Below are 14,430 nucleotides of genomic sequence, written 5' to 3'. Positions count from 1 at the left end.
AGTAGCACCGAGTCTGAAGAAGTGGGCGAGAGCCGATTCAAATATGGTCAGCTGAAAATGCTTGCCCGAAAGTCAAACGCGGCTCAGACTCAGGGCCAATTCTGTGATTCGTTGACCCCGAGCAGTACGTAGATCTTACGTGCGGCTGAAGTTGTTGAGGCTTGTATAGGTTGAAACTTGTTGATTCGGGTAGTTGAATAAGGGCCATTTATCTCATTCGTCAGCTTCAGGGCATAAGACTGCCCCGATGCATATACTGAAAGGTCATTGATCACCCTCCCCTTTGCTTGAGCCTCATGAACTCACCAATCAGAAATTTGGCCCCGGGATAGCCTCGCGATGCTCAACGAATCACCGACGACCCTTTCAATGTTCCTACAGTTCACGAATCCGAAAAACGGCCCTGATGGAGTCGCAAATGGTTGGGCCAATAACGTGGCCCCGATGCCTCTGTAACACCAAACAATTCAGATATCCCAGACAATTAGAAGGAGTTACAGAGAAACATCCAATACAAAAAATGGCCCATGCCGAGCCCAAGTTGAATTAACAATACGATAATGGCTTTCGTCTAGTCAGCCTGTCTTGAAGAAAGCGACAGAATGTATAGTCTATAGATATATAAGACGGCGTTCATCACACGACGGAACCTTTACCCAGGCCTTTCAGAATCACAATAACTTTCTCGCCTCTTTCATGTTTGACATTGCGACTTCCTATTGACCTTCATTTTCTACAACAAAGCCACCAAAATGCCGCCGTCGCCGCAGAGAAATTCCACTCCTGAAAAGAACAAGACCGCTCCAACCGTACCCGCTTTTCTTCTGAATCGGAAGAAAAGTGGGGTACCTCAGAACTCCAAGGCACATGAAAGTAAAGAACAAGGTGAGTCTTGTTCTACCTGCCAATGACACATATCAAATCTAACATCAATCTGGACTACATCTCACCAATGTTGGAATGGCTGAGCCAGAGTGACAGAGATGACCCATGGACGGGCTTCACAGCCGTGATCACAGACCGGCAGAACTGGCAGAGTAATAGCTACTCAGCCGAGAATCGTTCCAAAACCTGGAGTACGCAAGCAGAAGCTGGTTCCGAAAAGGGGGTCAACTAGAAGATAAAGGAGATGAAAATGAGACTATGGACCAGCATGTTGAGCATTAAATCTGTTACTTTTTATTTAGCCACTGCTTTGAAAAACGCTAGTCACTGAGTCTTTGATATTCCTCTGTTATGGCACCGAAAGTAAGAGAAATGTCATATTTCTGCATCTATATAGGCTTATCACACACCGAACTTAACGTGTCTAATGGCCTGTAGCATTATTAACCCTGAATTGTATGAGACATCTGATGCCAAGCACTAAGTCTAATAAGACACCTTTGTTAGTTTTTTTTTTTGGATCCTATTCAATAGACCGTTTATTCTCACAGATGACTACCTAGACTCTAGTTCGACCTGAAGACACATCAGTTTCGCTCTTCCTCTATGAAGTAGTCGTCATCCGCAGAGCTTACAAGATGTCGAGGCATACGGTACCTGTAGAGATCGTATGATAAATTTACAGTGTAAATACTGCGTAATAAACATATTTTCAAGTATAGAGTTGAGTATCCTGAGCTTGATTAACCATCAATCAGCTTACGGCTAACTAGTGGTCATATCATCTTCCTGTGTATGTAAACAAAATAGCCATGCAGCAGCAATAACCATCACAGCCGCGATGCCTGAAAGTATCCAGAAAGTATAGACACGAGGATTTGTCGGAACATCCTACAAATGCCCCGAATCCTAGACTTTCCCACTAACATCACTAAGGAGATACTGGAAAGTAAGAACTCCGGAGGTTGATTTTACCCAGACATACGGGGCTTTATCTCTGTGTGAGACTTTCGTTTCCCTTTCAGAATCCAAACAGATAGATCAAAGGCGGGGCTATGAGCTCCGCAGCCGCAGCAATTTTGAGCCATGGCGCACCCCAGCCCAGACTTAAGCCTGAGGTCAACCGACCAACACCAGCCAAGAACATGGCGGTTCCAAGCAGCGAGAGTGGGACTTTTCTCGTCTCAAGGTTGCTACTAGCCCACCAGAGGATCATTCCATATCCACTCCAAATCGCTCCCAAGAATCGAAGCTGGTTATCCACGAAGGCGAGTGTTGGGCTTGGGAGGAGAGATCGTTCCGATGCGGGTATAATGAGTTTATGACCAACGATTAGATCAACGGTTCCGGTGAACATAGAAAATATGGCGAAGAGTTTTAATCCGCCGGATAGGTTTTTGGACGAGCCGTATTCGGACATGCTTTCGTTTGAAGAATATTATTGGCCTAGTAGAGTAACAAATATGATCTCAAGACGTGAATTGAACACCACTAATTGTACTATTAATTACGATAATCAATTGTTTTTATACTGAAGGAAAGTGTTTCGGAACATCTTGGATTGATAAGCCTTGTTTTGCCATGCTTACACGTTATGCTGACAAGCCGGAAATCCCGTCGGCATGATAACGCATCCCGAAGGATGTCAGCTTCTTCCAAATTGGAATCATTATGCGCCAGGTCCCACAGTGTACTTACTGCTTAAATTAATACGTCCTTTCGAGCAACCAAATTCAGGGTAAGTCTGTCAGCATCGGGCTTCTTGTCTAAATGGTAGTCATTCGTTGGCTGAGACGGGAAGAGTTCGAGGCCGACTACCGACTCAAGACATTCGGTGCCGAACAAACTTTATTCATCAGAGCTAACCTTTTAAGATGCAGAGAAGTCACAATACTATACGATGAAACAGAGCGATCGCCAGTGAAGGGTCTAAATTATTACAGTGGATGGTGAAAGGTCATTAGGTTTTGAGGCAGCCATGTATGCAACAAAACACTACAAGCGACACAAGCCTCACGACTGGTCGCCCATACTGTCCTAACTACCAACGCTGACTAACTCAACACATAGTAAGCTACTTAGGTATGGTAGATAGCCCAGTGGACAGGCTGCTTCTTGATATTGCCGCTGCAGTGCAAGTCACCCGTGGCACCAATCTTCCCACTCTTGCTGTACTCATCAACAGCCGTGTTGATGATGTCGATGAGGTCCTGTCCACCGAAAGCAAAGTTGGCGTTTCCGTCCTCCTTGGTAGCCTCAACCCCAAAGGCGCAAGTACCAGCAGATGCGATCTTGCGCTGATTCTTGCCAAGAACCTGCGTCGTCCACTTGGTGCCGCCATCTCCTTCGATGTTCTTGATGATGGACTTACAGTCGTCGACCAAGGGAGATTTGTCGCTCGTCTCGTCCTTGAAGCTCGACTCCTCGCACACCTTCTTGCCCGGGGGTATGTCGCATGGGTAGAAGGGGCTAGAGCCCTTGGAGGTCGTATCCCATGACTGATATGCGCGTTCGGGGCTGCATACTGGGAGGCGTACGATGCCAGGTGTAGTGATGTCGACTTTCAGAAGGTCCTCGGCGTCAAGGTCGCCAGAGCTTGGGTCCAGGCTATCTGCCGTGTTCTTCTTTCCGTTCTTCACGTAGGTACGGACGGAGCTATATCCTTCCAGTTAGTTAGAGTCTAGCTATGAGATTAACCGGATGACGTACCCTTTGATGAGGTCCGAGGTCGTGATTCCTCCAAACAGCTTACCGTCCAAGGAATCCAGACCGGGCGGCGCACTAAACTTGCTCTTGTTGCAAACCCTTTCACACTTGGTATGGATGTACACACAATGGCAATCCTCCGAGTCACCTTTGGGGTGAACCAAATAGTAGCGCCTTCCGTCATAGCACGCGCTCGTGGCATCCATGGTATCTTTATCCAAATAGTCTTCGAGAGGGTACTCTTCGTTGCAGTTATAACCGGAGTCGAGAACAAAAGCATACGTGTCAGAAACTCTCCAGAGTGTCGGGATGGTGAAACCGTAGAAAGACTTGGCAATGCTGTCTTTGAGGTCGACCTGAGGCGTGTCGACGTTGACTCCAACGCCACCTTCAATCATCTTTCCATCTGAAATCATGTCCCACAGCAGATCGATTGAGTCTGGACGTCCGTTAAAAATCTTGTCTAATGCAAGGGAAGTTACATTTCCCCAGCCGTCGATCACTTGGCCCATGTAATTCTTGAAAGAATCTTGCCGGTGTACGGTCCAGTTGGAACTAAGAATGGCGTTAGTAGTCAGTTCTGCTTTGGTACAAAACCGGGACGAGAACTTACGCTTCGTTATGTAACAAATCCTTGGCTAGAGTTGTACTTTGTCCAATAGCAGTCATGGTAGTGTCTTTAGCATTATCATAAGCTGAGGGGTTGTTAATAAAGTAGGGGAGCTTCCTGAGGTACGAGTTGAAAAAGGGCCCAGCAAGCGTAGCAGTACCGAACGTAAGAAGATCAATCAGAACCAAGAGCCATGTATCGTCTTTTTCCTCTGGCACAGGGGCAAACTTGTTGCCAAAGTCATCAAGCGAGAAACTAATGACCGAAGCCGCTTTGTACAGCTCATCATGGAAGTCAGTGTACATTTGGTGGACTTTCACTAAGGAGTTCCAGATGAATTGTGCAGCGGGCCCAGACAGATCATCATTGAACGCATTCTCACACTCGGCTGGCTTTTTGCAGTTGGTGAGTTGCTGGCACCATGGTTCTGTATTAACTTGGAGACTCATGGAAACTGATTGTGAGAATGTAAAGTCTCTCGGCTCATCCAAGTCTTTCCAGATCCGGATGACATCTTTCCATGCATCATCTGCCATCACACCCTTCCACCGCTGACTTGGTGTGTAGGCCTTGATGTCGCGGATGAATTTGCTTCTGCAGTCATATTCTGTCCAGTTGCCAGTTCGAGTATGGTCCAACTTAGGATCATACCCGGTCACGACGTCCTCTTTGAAGATGGCCCAAGACTTGGCGGGCTTTGGTACATCGTTATATGTCTGCAAGTCGACCGCCCAGTCAGTAGTGCCACCCATACCAAACGCACTGTACATGGCCTGACGGGCCAACTTGATGCTGGGACTCATGTATGACACCCATTCAGTGTCATCATAGATGAGAACGTCGCTGTGGCTTGTTGTGTCAACATAGTGTTTGACAACGCGGCTCTTATCCTTGAGGATCTCATCGATCTCCGCATCGGCAATGTAACCAGCTGTACCGGTGCATTTGCCCTTCTTGGCACCGGACTCCAACTTGTTTCCAGTATAGAAGCAATCCGGTCCGTAGCAACCAGCTTCGGCCATCTTGAACGACCGCCCATAGCTGGTGACACCAACAATGACCTTGTGGCTTGGGACGCCGGCCTTGGTAATCATCGCCAAAGAATATTGTGTCTCAGTGAGGTTAACTTGGCTGCGAAGACAGTTGCCATGTGCGCACCCTTCTTGAGAGAAAGAGTTCTCTGTGTCCCACTGGCCGTGAAGATCATATGTCATGTAGACGATATAGTCTATAACCTTGCTAATGTCCTTGATAGGATACTGTTTGAGGTACCAATAAGAAGAGGGAGCGGCGATAGATACCGACTTGCCTTTCAAGAGGTTCTTCAACACAACAAGAAAGGCGAGATAGTTCTTACCCTCGTCTTTCTCAGCTGGCGGGATACCAGGGATGTCAGGCGCCCCAGGATATTCCCAGTCAATATCGACACCATCGAGATCGTTATCTGTAATGAACTTGGCGACCTTGGTGGCCATCTTGAGGCGGTTGGCAGGCTTAACACCCTCGCGGAAGATGGAATAGGTAGCAGAATTGGCGGAAAAGTCCCAGCCACCGAAGGACAGTATCTTCTTGACGTCTCTGAGCATCGTAAATGACTTGAACTGATACTGAGAAAGCTTGTCGCCCACTTTAACATCATATTCCTTCGTCAGAGTACCAAATGCAAAATGCAAGTGCGTATACTTCGATGTATCGACCTGAGAGGCATCTTGATAAAGACAGTCTCGGCTCATGCCATAGCCCTGAAAGTAGCCAATGCGGATTGAGCTATCGCCGCCGCTCTTGACGATCTTTGTACCGCAGTTCGAGATGCAACCGTTGGTGTTCTCTTTGGCAGTTCCAGGCGCACCAGTGTTGGTATCAGTACAAAACTCTTTCGTGATACCACACTGACCCCAGATGTTGCAGCAAGCATTGAGAGGGCACGGGTTGAGATCTGAGATATCGGTGGTGTCCCCAGTCTTCTTGGTGCCTGGCTTTTGGGGACCGCACTGGGCGTTGGCGATTGTATCAGGGAACGGGGGAGTTCCCTCACTCAAGCACATGACAGTCTTGTAGAAGAGTCGCTTGCAACCGGCCCAGCCCCAAGTCTTCTTGTTGAACTTCTCGAGGTCCTCCATCTGAAGGCCATTCTCGATAGCAATGCTGGCACAGTTGTCGTTTTCTTGAACCTTGTAGGCATGGCAAGAACCATCGGAGTTCTTGGAGGGTCGGAGGTCAGGAAGCTCTCCCTTTGAGCAGCACACATGTTGCTTAGGCACCAGCTCAGCACAGAACTTGGACCCCGGGTTGTACTTGGTAAAGTCACTGGCCGAGATGCCACATCTTGTTGCCAGTTTAGCGCAACTATCCCCGGCCTCGACCTTGGTAGTTTTGCACTCGGCACGAACATGGAGATGTTGATGGCGCCTGGCATGCCTAGCTACATGCTTGGACAACCTGGTTGAGTTCTTGACGTCTGCCAACACCTCCAGTGGCGTGTTATACAGGACCTGGCCAGTCATGTTGGTAGAGCTTGAAAAAGACAGACAGGTTCCATTGGCCCACGACTGAACAGCGTTCTGGAGGGAGTCAAATGTTCCATTGCTTGTCACCATCAGACCAAAAGAATGCGTGCTGCCAGAATCTGGCCCACAGAGTTGCATCGCCAAGGTAGGTGCTGTGACGTTCAAGTTGGTAAGGTTGTCTTCGAAGATCTTGAGTGCAGAAGAGCCAATGAGTCGAGATTCGAGGCCTTGTCCAATGTAAAGACCAATAGTGGCCTGTCCAGACTGAGCAAACATGATAGTAGGCCTATCAGTTGCCCCGTGTCCATGGGTAAGGTAGCGACGAGCTTGCCTGGTGATGGAACGGATTCCGGAGGCAGCCAGTCCAAAACCCTCGTTCCACCAGCCAATCTCATAGCTGGTACTGACGGGAGAGGAAGAAGATTGGAGGGTCGTGGAGTTTGGAAGCTGGGAAAAGTCTGGGCCAAATGATGTGCAGGCATGGATGCGATGGGTAGTCGAATGTTCATCGACTGGATCGAAAATGGAGAAGGCATAGAACATGGTTTCCTGGCAAGTCCTGAGCTGTCCCAGATCTGTGTACACAGACCAGTTACCTGGCTCAGGCCCGGAGACACTGCACCGCTCCGGACAAGCTGCAGCGGCGTTGAGATAGTATGGGCTGGCTCCGAGTCTGTTTCCTACCATGGCCGCGGCCAGGCTTGTAGACATCAAAATGCTAATAACCCGTAGCGTGGCCACATGACATGTTGAGAACAACATGGTCGTTTGCTACATCAGCAGGAAGGTAAATTAATTGTAAGGAAGTAACAAATGCGATTTGTCAAAGAATGAATGGATGATAGTGAATGAAAACGAATGACTGGAAAGCAATGAGTGACTAGAGTGCAAATGATGGTGGCTGAGGCACTTTGTTGCTGTGATGTGAATCTGAAGCTGTGGACTAGTTGCCTCTTATAGAAAAGGTTTTCCCTCTGGAAGATTGAGAAATACATGGCCCTACTCTGTACAACCTCTTGAAACCTCCTCGCAGTGGATTAGGTCGGCTTCGGAATTGCCAGATACTCGCTCGACTCTCAATCAACCACTAACAACTTCTTCTAACAAGGATGAGTCGGGGTAACATGGCACGGGAGATTTCTTCTTCTCAATTGCTACGTTACAGTCTGGTGATATGAGTATATGGGCCAATCATAACAAGATGGCTCCTCACAGTCGTGAGTATTTGCAAATTTTCAACGGCATTTGTCCGGCTTGGCTACTGATTGCAATGTTAGTTTTGGTGTTGGTTGTTGGTTCGAACTTCCAGCATATGCATTTCACCGAGACATGGCCTACGGACCGAGCAGGGTTCGGGTCATTCGGTCTGGGGACACGTTAACTTAAAATTGGTGCTAGTTGACATGATATTCAAAAGACCGGCCAGCAGGGGACACGACGGGCACATTGTGGAATATAGGGGATGCCGTCTCCACGTTGCGATGTTGTTGGTGACAAATATGATAGTGACTGAACAGGATCAAGAGTCTTGGCATGGAGGCGAAGACGGCCAGGTTTAGGCTGATGCGCGCAGCTGACTGAAACTGCGGATGTAGATGATCTTGCTAAACCTCGGATGAGGGAGAATGGAGCCCCTGGTACTGAACATGATACTAACTCAAACGTCGCCGGGATAGCTGCTGGAACATAACTGGAAGGCGGTGCATTAACTGCATGAACCCAGAATTGTAATAATTAAATTATTTATGTAAGAGATCAATGACAACAGCACAAGTGGAAGTTGTATTAGTAAGATACCATGCGGGATTTCTCCTCTCTTAATTTACTCACAATGCGTCAAGTGTATCGAATCATTGACATATTGGAAAACATCTATCGGTTGAACTACTGTGCCAAACATGAATGGAGGAGAAAGGGTTTCAAGACCATACGAGGTATCCCAAGGCACCTAGTACGAAGGCCAGAAATGTCGTCCCTCCGAAAACAATAGGCATTGCCATACTCTCTTTCAAAACTGAACAATCGACCTCCTCGGGAATTTCCGTCTTGTTGATGGTGAACGCGCATACGAAAGAAGTCATAGCGGCACTGACGCTTGATGCAGCTGAAGGGCCCATCGTGACATCGCACTTATCCGCCTTGGTTACTGATGGGACAACTGGGCAGAACTCTCGGTCATAGTCTTCACGACGTTCATGTTGAGGTGTTCTGAGTGTGTCTCTCACGTCGATGGCGATTCCAGCGGGAGCCGAACAATTTTTGTTGCTCGTTGCAGCATTGAGGTCGACTTGCTTGGAGGGGCCCGTTGTTGTGAAGACAACACTGACCGAAGTGCCATTCATCCGAATGGTGTTGTTGTTGTCCAAGTAAGCGAAGGAGCGATCGGGATCCTTGTAGCAATTGAACCAAGAAAAGTGGACAACCAATTTCCATTGGCCTTCTGTGTTGAATGGGGTTCTGAAGAAGTGATGTTCAAAATGAGGGTCGTCGGTGGAAGAGGTGTTAACGTATGGAGCAGCAATCTGTCCACCGGTACCACGCCCATCGAATTTATTGTACTCCCAGAATTGGTACATGATATGAGGGCGAAGAACAGATATGAGCTTGGGGTTTCGGTAAGAAAAAACAACGGGCATCATTGGCGTGGGATTGTATGTCTCGTTGCGCGGGAAGACCAAGTCAATGTCCAAGGTACCCGTGGGATCAGGCTCTTGTTCTTCCTCGGCAGCCCCACTGGAGATGGAGATGCAGAGGAGGAAGAACCAACACGCCAAGGAAGGAAGGTAATGCATGGTGGAAATGAGGATGTAGAAGCAAACCGTGACTGAAAAGTCGAGTCTGCGAGAGCCCGGGCGAGTTCTTGTAGTGAAGTGGGATGGTATGAACGAGACCCTTGTTTTCACGCATTTCGGACATCAGGGCACATGAGGAGTACATGCTTCTGCTCCACTGTGGTTGGGGTACCTGCGTGGCCGTGTTGCCGTCTTGGTAGTTGTTGGTTGACATGTTTGTCAACCATGTGGTCCCTGCAGCGGAGACTCGCAGGGGTAGATCCCCTCAACCCCTGGAACAACGCTCGCCACGCGAAGCCGTCAGGCGGTAGGATCCGGCTCGGTGCTAGTGCCAAGACTGTCATCACCTTATTCAGGTCAACCCCAGCCACTGCTCTTCGACCCGCGACAAATTGCCGACCTGAACAAATACTCCGGACTAACAGCATTCCTAATTCATGCTAGTTGGAACTTTCTAACGGCGTTAACATTTTAGAGCCAACAACCTTAAAACTCTACCCGATCAACAGGGGCCTACCTTGATGATCAGACAGGAAAGTCTTCATCGCCGACGGAGGCACAGAATGTAGAGACCAAAAGTAGACATCATCATCACCAATTTGAGGGACTTTCAGTCCAGGCTGCGGAGGGATGACAAGTATAAAACAGGCAAGCTGGATCAGATTGGAAGTGTTATTGCAAGCCATCAGTTGCACTCAGTTCTTCATCTTCCTTTCTATCTATCTTCCAAGTCAACAAAATGCATCTCGTAACACTATTAGCCGCAGGCCTTCTACCCTAACTGCCTTATGCTCTTAATATTCCCTCTCGTTAATCTATAGAGTGCTTATTTATAACTTCTCCTAATAGTAACTAGATATATTTAACCTTTGCTAGCAGTTAGGGTATTATTAAGAATAAACTTAAGTTACTAAATCCTAATATTAAGTACCTTAATATTAATTTAGGCAGTTTATATTATATTACTAGAACTATTAATAATAATAAACTAACTATTATTATTTCTAAGATAATAAAGCCTATATCTACTTGCATACTACTACCTAGCAAGATAGCTGCTGCTACTTCCACTGCCATACCTACTGCAAAGTCTACTGTTCTCCAGAGACCTTCTCCTACGAAGGGCTCTTCTGGAAATGGCATTCAAACCCCGAGCCCTATCCAGGAAGGCATGGTGGCAATCATAACAAGACTGTTCTTCGTAATTGTCAACATTTGCAAATTTTCAACGGCATCTGTCCGGCTTGGCTAACGGTTGTATTGCTGGTTTATTCTGTTGGTTGTTGGTTCGAACATATGCATTTCACCGAGACACACGTTGCAGGGTTCAGAGTATGCATTCCGGGGAGCTGATAAAACTGGACTGGTGTGAAACTGACACGATTACAAAAGACCCTTCACGTTTCAAGGCTTCTGTGGGGATCGGCAAGGAACATCGCGGGTTCATTGTGGGTATAGGAGATGCTGTCCCCACGTTATAGTGTTGTTGGTGGCAATTATTCTTGGCCAACGGAGAGTCTTGGCATGTAAAGAGGTCCGAGATTTGAAAAGACCACACTAAAGCGTCACATGGGCCATGGGAGACAACACAGCCCCTGTACGCGCCCCCGAGAGAGATATATATATAACTTTCGGGGTACACTGTAGAGCGACATCGGACGCACCTAGTTTGGCTATGAATCGCATCAGCAGCATGATGCAAATCATTTGATCTTGGATCATGATCGGGATAATAATTGTAAAGACAAATTGGGACTTACGTTGTTCAAGTTTTCATGCACTGCCAAATATGAGGCGGGTTTTATCAGATTAATGGACTTTGTATCCGTATACGGAGTAACATAACGTGCGTTGGAGAGAAGAAGGTTATCGCTTATTAGCTTAAGCTTTGGAGATGAGTTTTTAAACACGGGTCTAATCTTGGAATAAGAGATCTAATTATTTAATACTAAAGAATATAGCTGAGAGCTCCTAGCATGAACGCCAAACAAGTCATCCCTCTGATAACGATCCGCGTTGCTAAACTCTCTTTCAGATATGAACAATTAACCCCTCTAGAGACATCCGTGATATTAATGGCGCGCTCACATACCCAAGAGGTCATAGCGGCGTTAATGCTTGATGCAGCCGAGGCAGGCATTGTGACAGCACACTCATCTGCCTCAGTTGCTGTTGGTGTGACAGGGCAGAATTCTTTATCGTAACCTTTGTATTTAGGTGTCCTGAGCTTTCCTTGGACTTTTATGGCGGCCCCGGCAGGGGATGAACAATTCTTGTCCCTCGTTGCAGCAACGAGATCGACTTGCTTAGAGGAGCCCTTAGTGGTGAAGATAAAGCTAGCAGCAGTGTCGTTGAGCTGTATGTTGTTTCCATGACTCCCGACAGAGGATTGGTGATCAGGATCCTCGAAGCAATTCTGCCAGAAGAAATGGACTGTCAAGAACCATCTCCCCTCCCTATTGAATTCTCTAGAGAAGAGATGCTCGAAGTGAGGGTCACCCGAGGTGGAGAGATTGACAGATGGAGCTTCTATCTCGGCGCCAGCGACAGTCTTTCTCATATTATCATAATCCCAAATCTGATAAATGATAGAGGGTTGAAGAAGAGATATGAGCTTGGGATTTCGGTACGAGAAGATAATAGGCATCATTGGCGAGGGATTGTATGTCTTATTGCGAGGGAAAACCAAGTCGACTTCAAAAGTGCCCGTGCAATCATCTTGATCCTCGGCAGCCCCGCTGGAGATGGAGATGCAGAAGAGGAAGAACCAACACGCCAAGGAAGGAAGGTAACGCATGCTGGATGGAAATGGAGATGTAGAAGCAAATGGCGATTGAAGAGTCTACAAGGGCCCGAGCGGGTTCTTGTAGTGAAGTGGAATGGTATGAATGGGGACCCTTGTTTTCACGCACTGCGGCCATCAGGGCATCCACTGTGATAAGGGTACCTGCATAGCCGAGTTTCCGGTTTGGTAGTTGTTGGTTGACAGATATTAGTCAAGCAAGTGGCCCCTGTAGCGGAACCTCACAGGGGTCTTAGAGAAGCCCATAGGACAAAGCTCGCCATGCTTCCACGGGAATTCGGCCTTCGTCAAAATGAATGCCTAAAAGAGAACGATCGCTGCCGGCAGCAGCCGGCTCGGCTCTAGTGCCAAGATTGTCATCACCTTATCCAGTTCAGCCCTTGTCAATTTTGTTCGGCCCGCCAAAATTGCCGACCTGGACAAATGCTCCGAACTTCCTAATGCCTGCTAGTCAAACCTTTCTTGCTGAATTAATAATTAGAGCCAACAACCTTAAAATTTTCTCCGCCAACAGGGATCTATCATAATGACCAGAGCGGAAAGCCTTCGTCGTCGATGGAGTCCAAAATTTTGTAACGACCAAAAGTAGAGCTCATGATCACGAGTTTGAGGGACTTTCAGTCCAGGTACGGAGGGGAAAAGTATAAGATGGGCTACTTAGATCATTTGTAGCTGTCATTGTCAGCCACCATCTACATTCAGCCCTTCTACCTCCTTCTCATCTATCCGTCAATTCGACGCAATGCATCTCGCAACACTTTTAGCTACATGCCTTCTCCCCTAACTACCCTACGCTCTTCACATTCCCTTCCGTCGAGCTGTAGATTGCTTATTCACAACCTCTCCTGATAGCGGCGAGACATGCTCAACCTTCGCCAGCGGTTGGGGTCTCACTGAGGCTGAGCTCAAGTCGTTAAACCCCGGTGTCAAGTGCCCTGATATCGACTCCAACGGTTCATACTGTGTTGCTGGGACTGTAAACGATGATGAGCCGACCGTCATTAGTTCCAAGACGATAGTGCCTGAATCTACTCACGTGCCGCCGCCCAGCAAGACAACCACTACCACTTCCACTGCCAAGTCTACTGCTCCCCAGAAACCTTCTCCTACCAAGGGCTCTTCCGGAAATGGCATTGAAACTCCAAGCCCAATCCAAGAAGGCATGGTGGCCAACTGCAACAAATTCCACTACATTCAATCCACCACAACCTGCCAAGGCATTCTGAACTACGATAAAATCTCCCTTGCAGATTTTGTCAAGTGGAATCCTGCCGTTGGCAAGGACTGCAGCAACTTGTGGAAGGGCACAAGCGCATGTGTCGGTGTTATTGGCTTTACTCCATCACTGACGACGACCACCAAGCCCAAGCCAGCAGCTACAACCACCAAGGGCAATGGTATCACAACGCCAACTCCCATCCAAGATGGCATGGTCTCCAACTGCAACAAGTTTCACTTTGTCCAGTCTACAACTACCTGCCAAGGTATTTTGAACTACAACAAGATTACTCTTGCAGATTTCGTCAAGTGGAATCCTGGTGTTGGTAAAGACTGCGGCGGACTCTGGAAGGGCACCAATGCGTGTGTCGGCGTGGTAGGATTCAAGCCAAGCCCTACCACTACTGCTGGCAACGGAGTCACCACGCCTACGCCTATACAGGAGGGTATGGTCAAGAACTGCGTAAAATTCCACTTCATCGGCCCTCAGACTACGTGTCAAGGCGTTTTGAATTACGACAAGATTACAATGGCACAGTTTGCGAAGTGGAATCCCGCAGTCGGCAAGGATTGCAGTGGTCTTTGGAAGGGAACGAATGCTTGTGTCGCTGTTGCTTAAGCAGGTTGAATGACCTTTAACTTTCTATCACCGACAGACACTTTCTGTTCAGGCCATCTCTGCTCCCGTTTGAGACTATCTACTAGTCAATGATAAGTTCTCTGGAGCAAATAAAACATTCTTCAATTATTTATACAATAGTTTCGTTAGTATTATATCTACTTCACCTACCGCGATATCAGTACTGCGCATTTGTGCATGAACGTTTTAATCAACTCTTAAGCTCTACATGAAAGCTTTGTTCTTGCTTCCTGATGACACTGGTGATATACAATGGCGACCAGAGTTTA

General features: G+C 47.6%; 5 protein-coding genes across 5 annotated transcripts; 1 reads left to right on the top strand and 4 right to left on the bottom strand.

Moving 5' to 3' along the window:
* Positions 1 to 1,422: 1,422 nt before the first annotated feature.
* Positions 1,423 to 2,556, bottom strand: BKA55DRAFT_672672 (uncharacterized protein). Its single transcript, XM_046198003.1, has 2 exons — positions 1,521 to 2,556; positions 1,423 to 1,461 (listed from the first exon to the last, which is right to left on the bottom strand). Exon 1 carries the CDS (start codon positions 2,303 to 2,305, stop codon positions 1,907 to 1,909), a length of 399 nt encoding a protein of 132 aa, XP_046052708.1. The 5' UTR covers positions 2,306 to 2,556; the 3' UTR covers positions 1,423 to 1,461; positions 1,521 to 1,906.
* Positions 2,557 to 2,563: 7 nt separating this feature from the next.
* BKA55DRAFT_608166 (uncharacterized protein) lies at positions 2,564 to 7,926 on the bottom strand. Its single transcript, XM_046196618.1, has 4 exons — positions 4,205 to 7,926; positions 3,595 to 4,146; positions 2,760 to 3,540; positions 2,564 to 2,623 (listed from the first exon to the last, which is right to left on the bottom strand). Exons 1-3 carry the CDS (start codon positions 7,468 to 7,470, stop codon positions 2,964 to 2,966), a joined length of 4,395 nt encoding a protein of 1,464 aa, XP_046052707.1. The 5' UTR covers positions 7,471 to 7,926; the 3' UTR covers positions 2,564 to 2,623; positions 2,760 to 2,963.
* A 583-nt stretch (positions 7,927 to 8,509) lies between these two features.
* Positions 8,510 to 9,513, bottom strand: BKA55DRAFT_559837 (uncharacterized protein). The gene has a single exon (XM_046192023.1). The coding sequence runs from the start codon at positions 9,498 to 9,500 to the stop codon at positions 8,628 to 8,630; it is 873 nt and encodes a 290-aa protein (XP_046052706.1). The 5' UTR covers positions 9,501 to 9,513; the 3' UTR covers positions 8,510 to 8,627.
* A 1,651-nt stretch (positions 9,514 to 11,164) lies between these two features.
* Positions 11,165 to 12,610, bottom strand: BKA55DRAFT_735098 (uncharacterized protein; the record flags this gene model as incomplete). The annotated part of the gene is made up of 2 exons (XM_046201286.1): positions 11,593 to 12,610; positions 11,165 to 11,173 (listed from the first exon to the last, which is right to left on the bottom strand). The coding sequence occupies exons 1-2, from the start codon at positions 12,295 to 12,297 to the stop codon at positions 11,165 to 11,167; spliced, it is 714 nt and encodes a 237-aa protein (XP_046052705.1). The 5' UTR covers positions 12,298 to 12,610.
* A 477-nt stretch (positions 12,611 to 13,087) lies between these two features.
* On the top strand, positions 13,088 to 14,140 carry BKA55DRAFT_504394 (uncharacterized protein; the record flags this gene model as incomplete). Its single annotated transcript, XM_046187090.1, has 1 exon — positions 13,088 to 14,140. A coding segment is annotated over one exon (1,053 nt), but the record flags the coding sequence as incomplete, so codon positions are not given.
* Positions 14,141 to 14,430: the final 290 nt, after the last annotated feature.

This window comes from Fusarium redolens (genome assembly GCF_020744475.1).
Source record: "Fusarium redolens strain MPI-CAGE-AT-0023 chromosome Unknown BKA55scaffold_4, whole genome shotgun sequence".
Lineage (NCBI taxonomy): Eukaryota > Fungi > Ascomycota > Sordariomycetes > Hypocreales > Nectriaceae > Fusarium > Fusarium redolens.
Note: the sequence above shows the minus strand (reverse complement) of the source record. Positions and strands in the feature narration are given on the sequence as shown.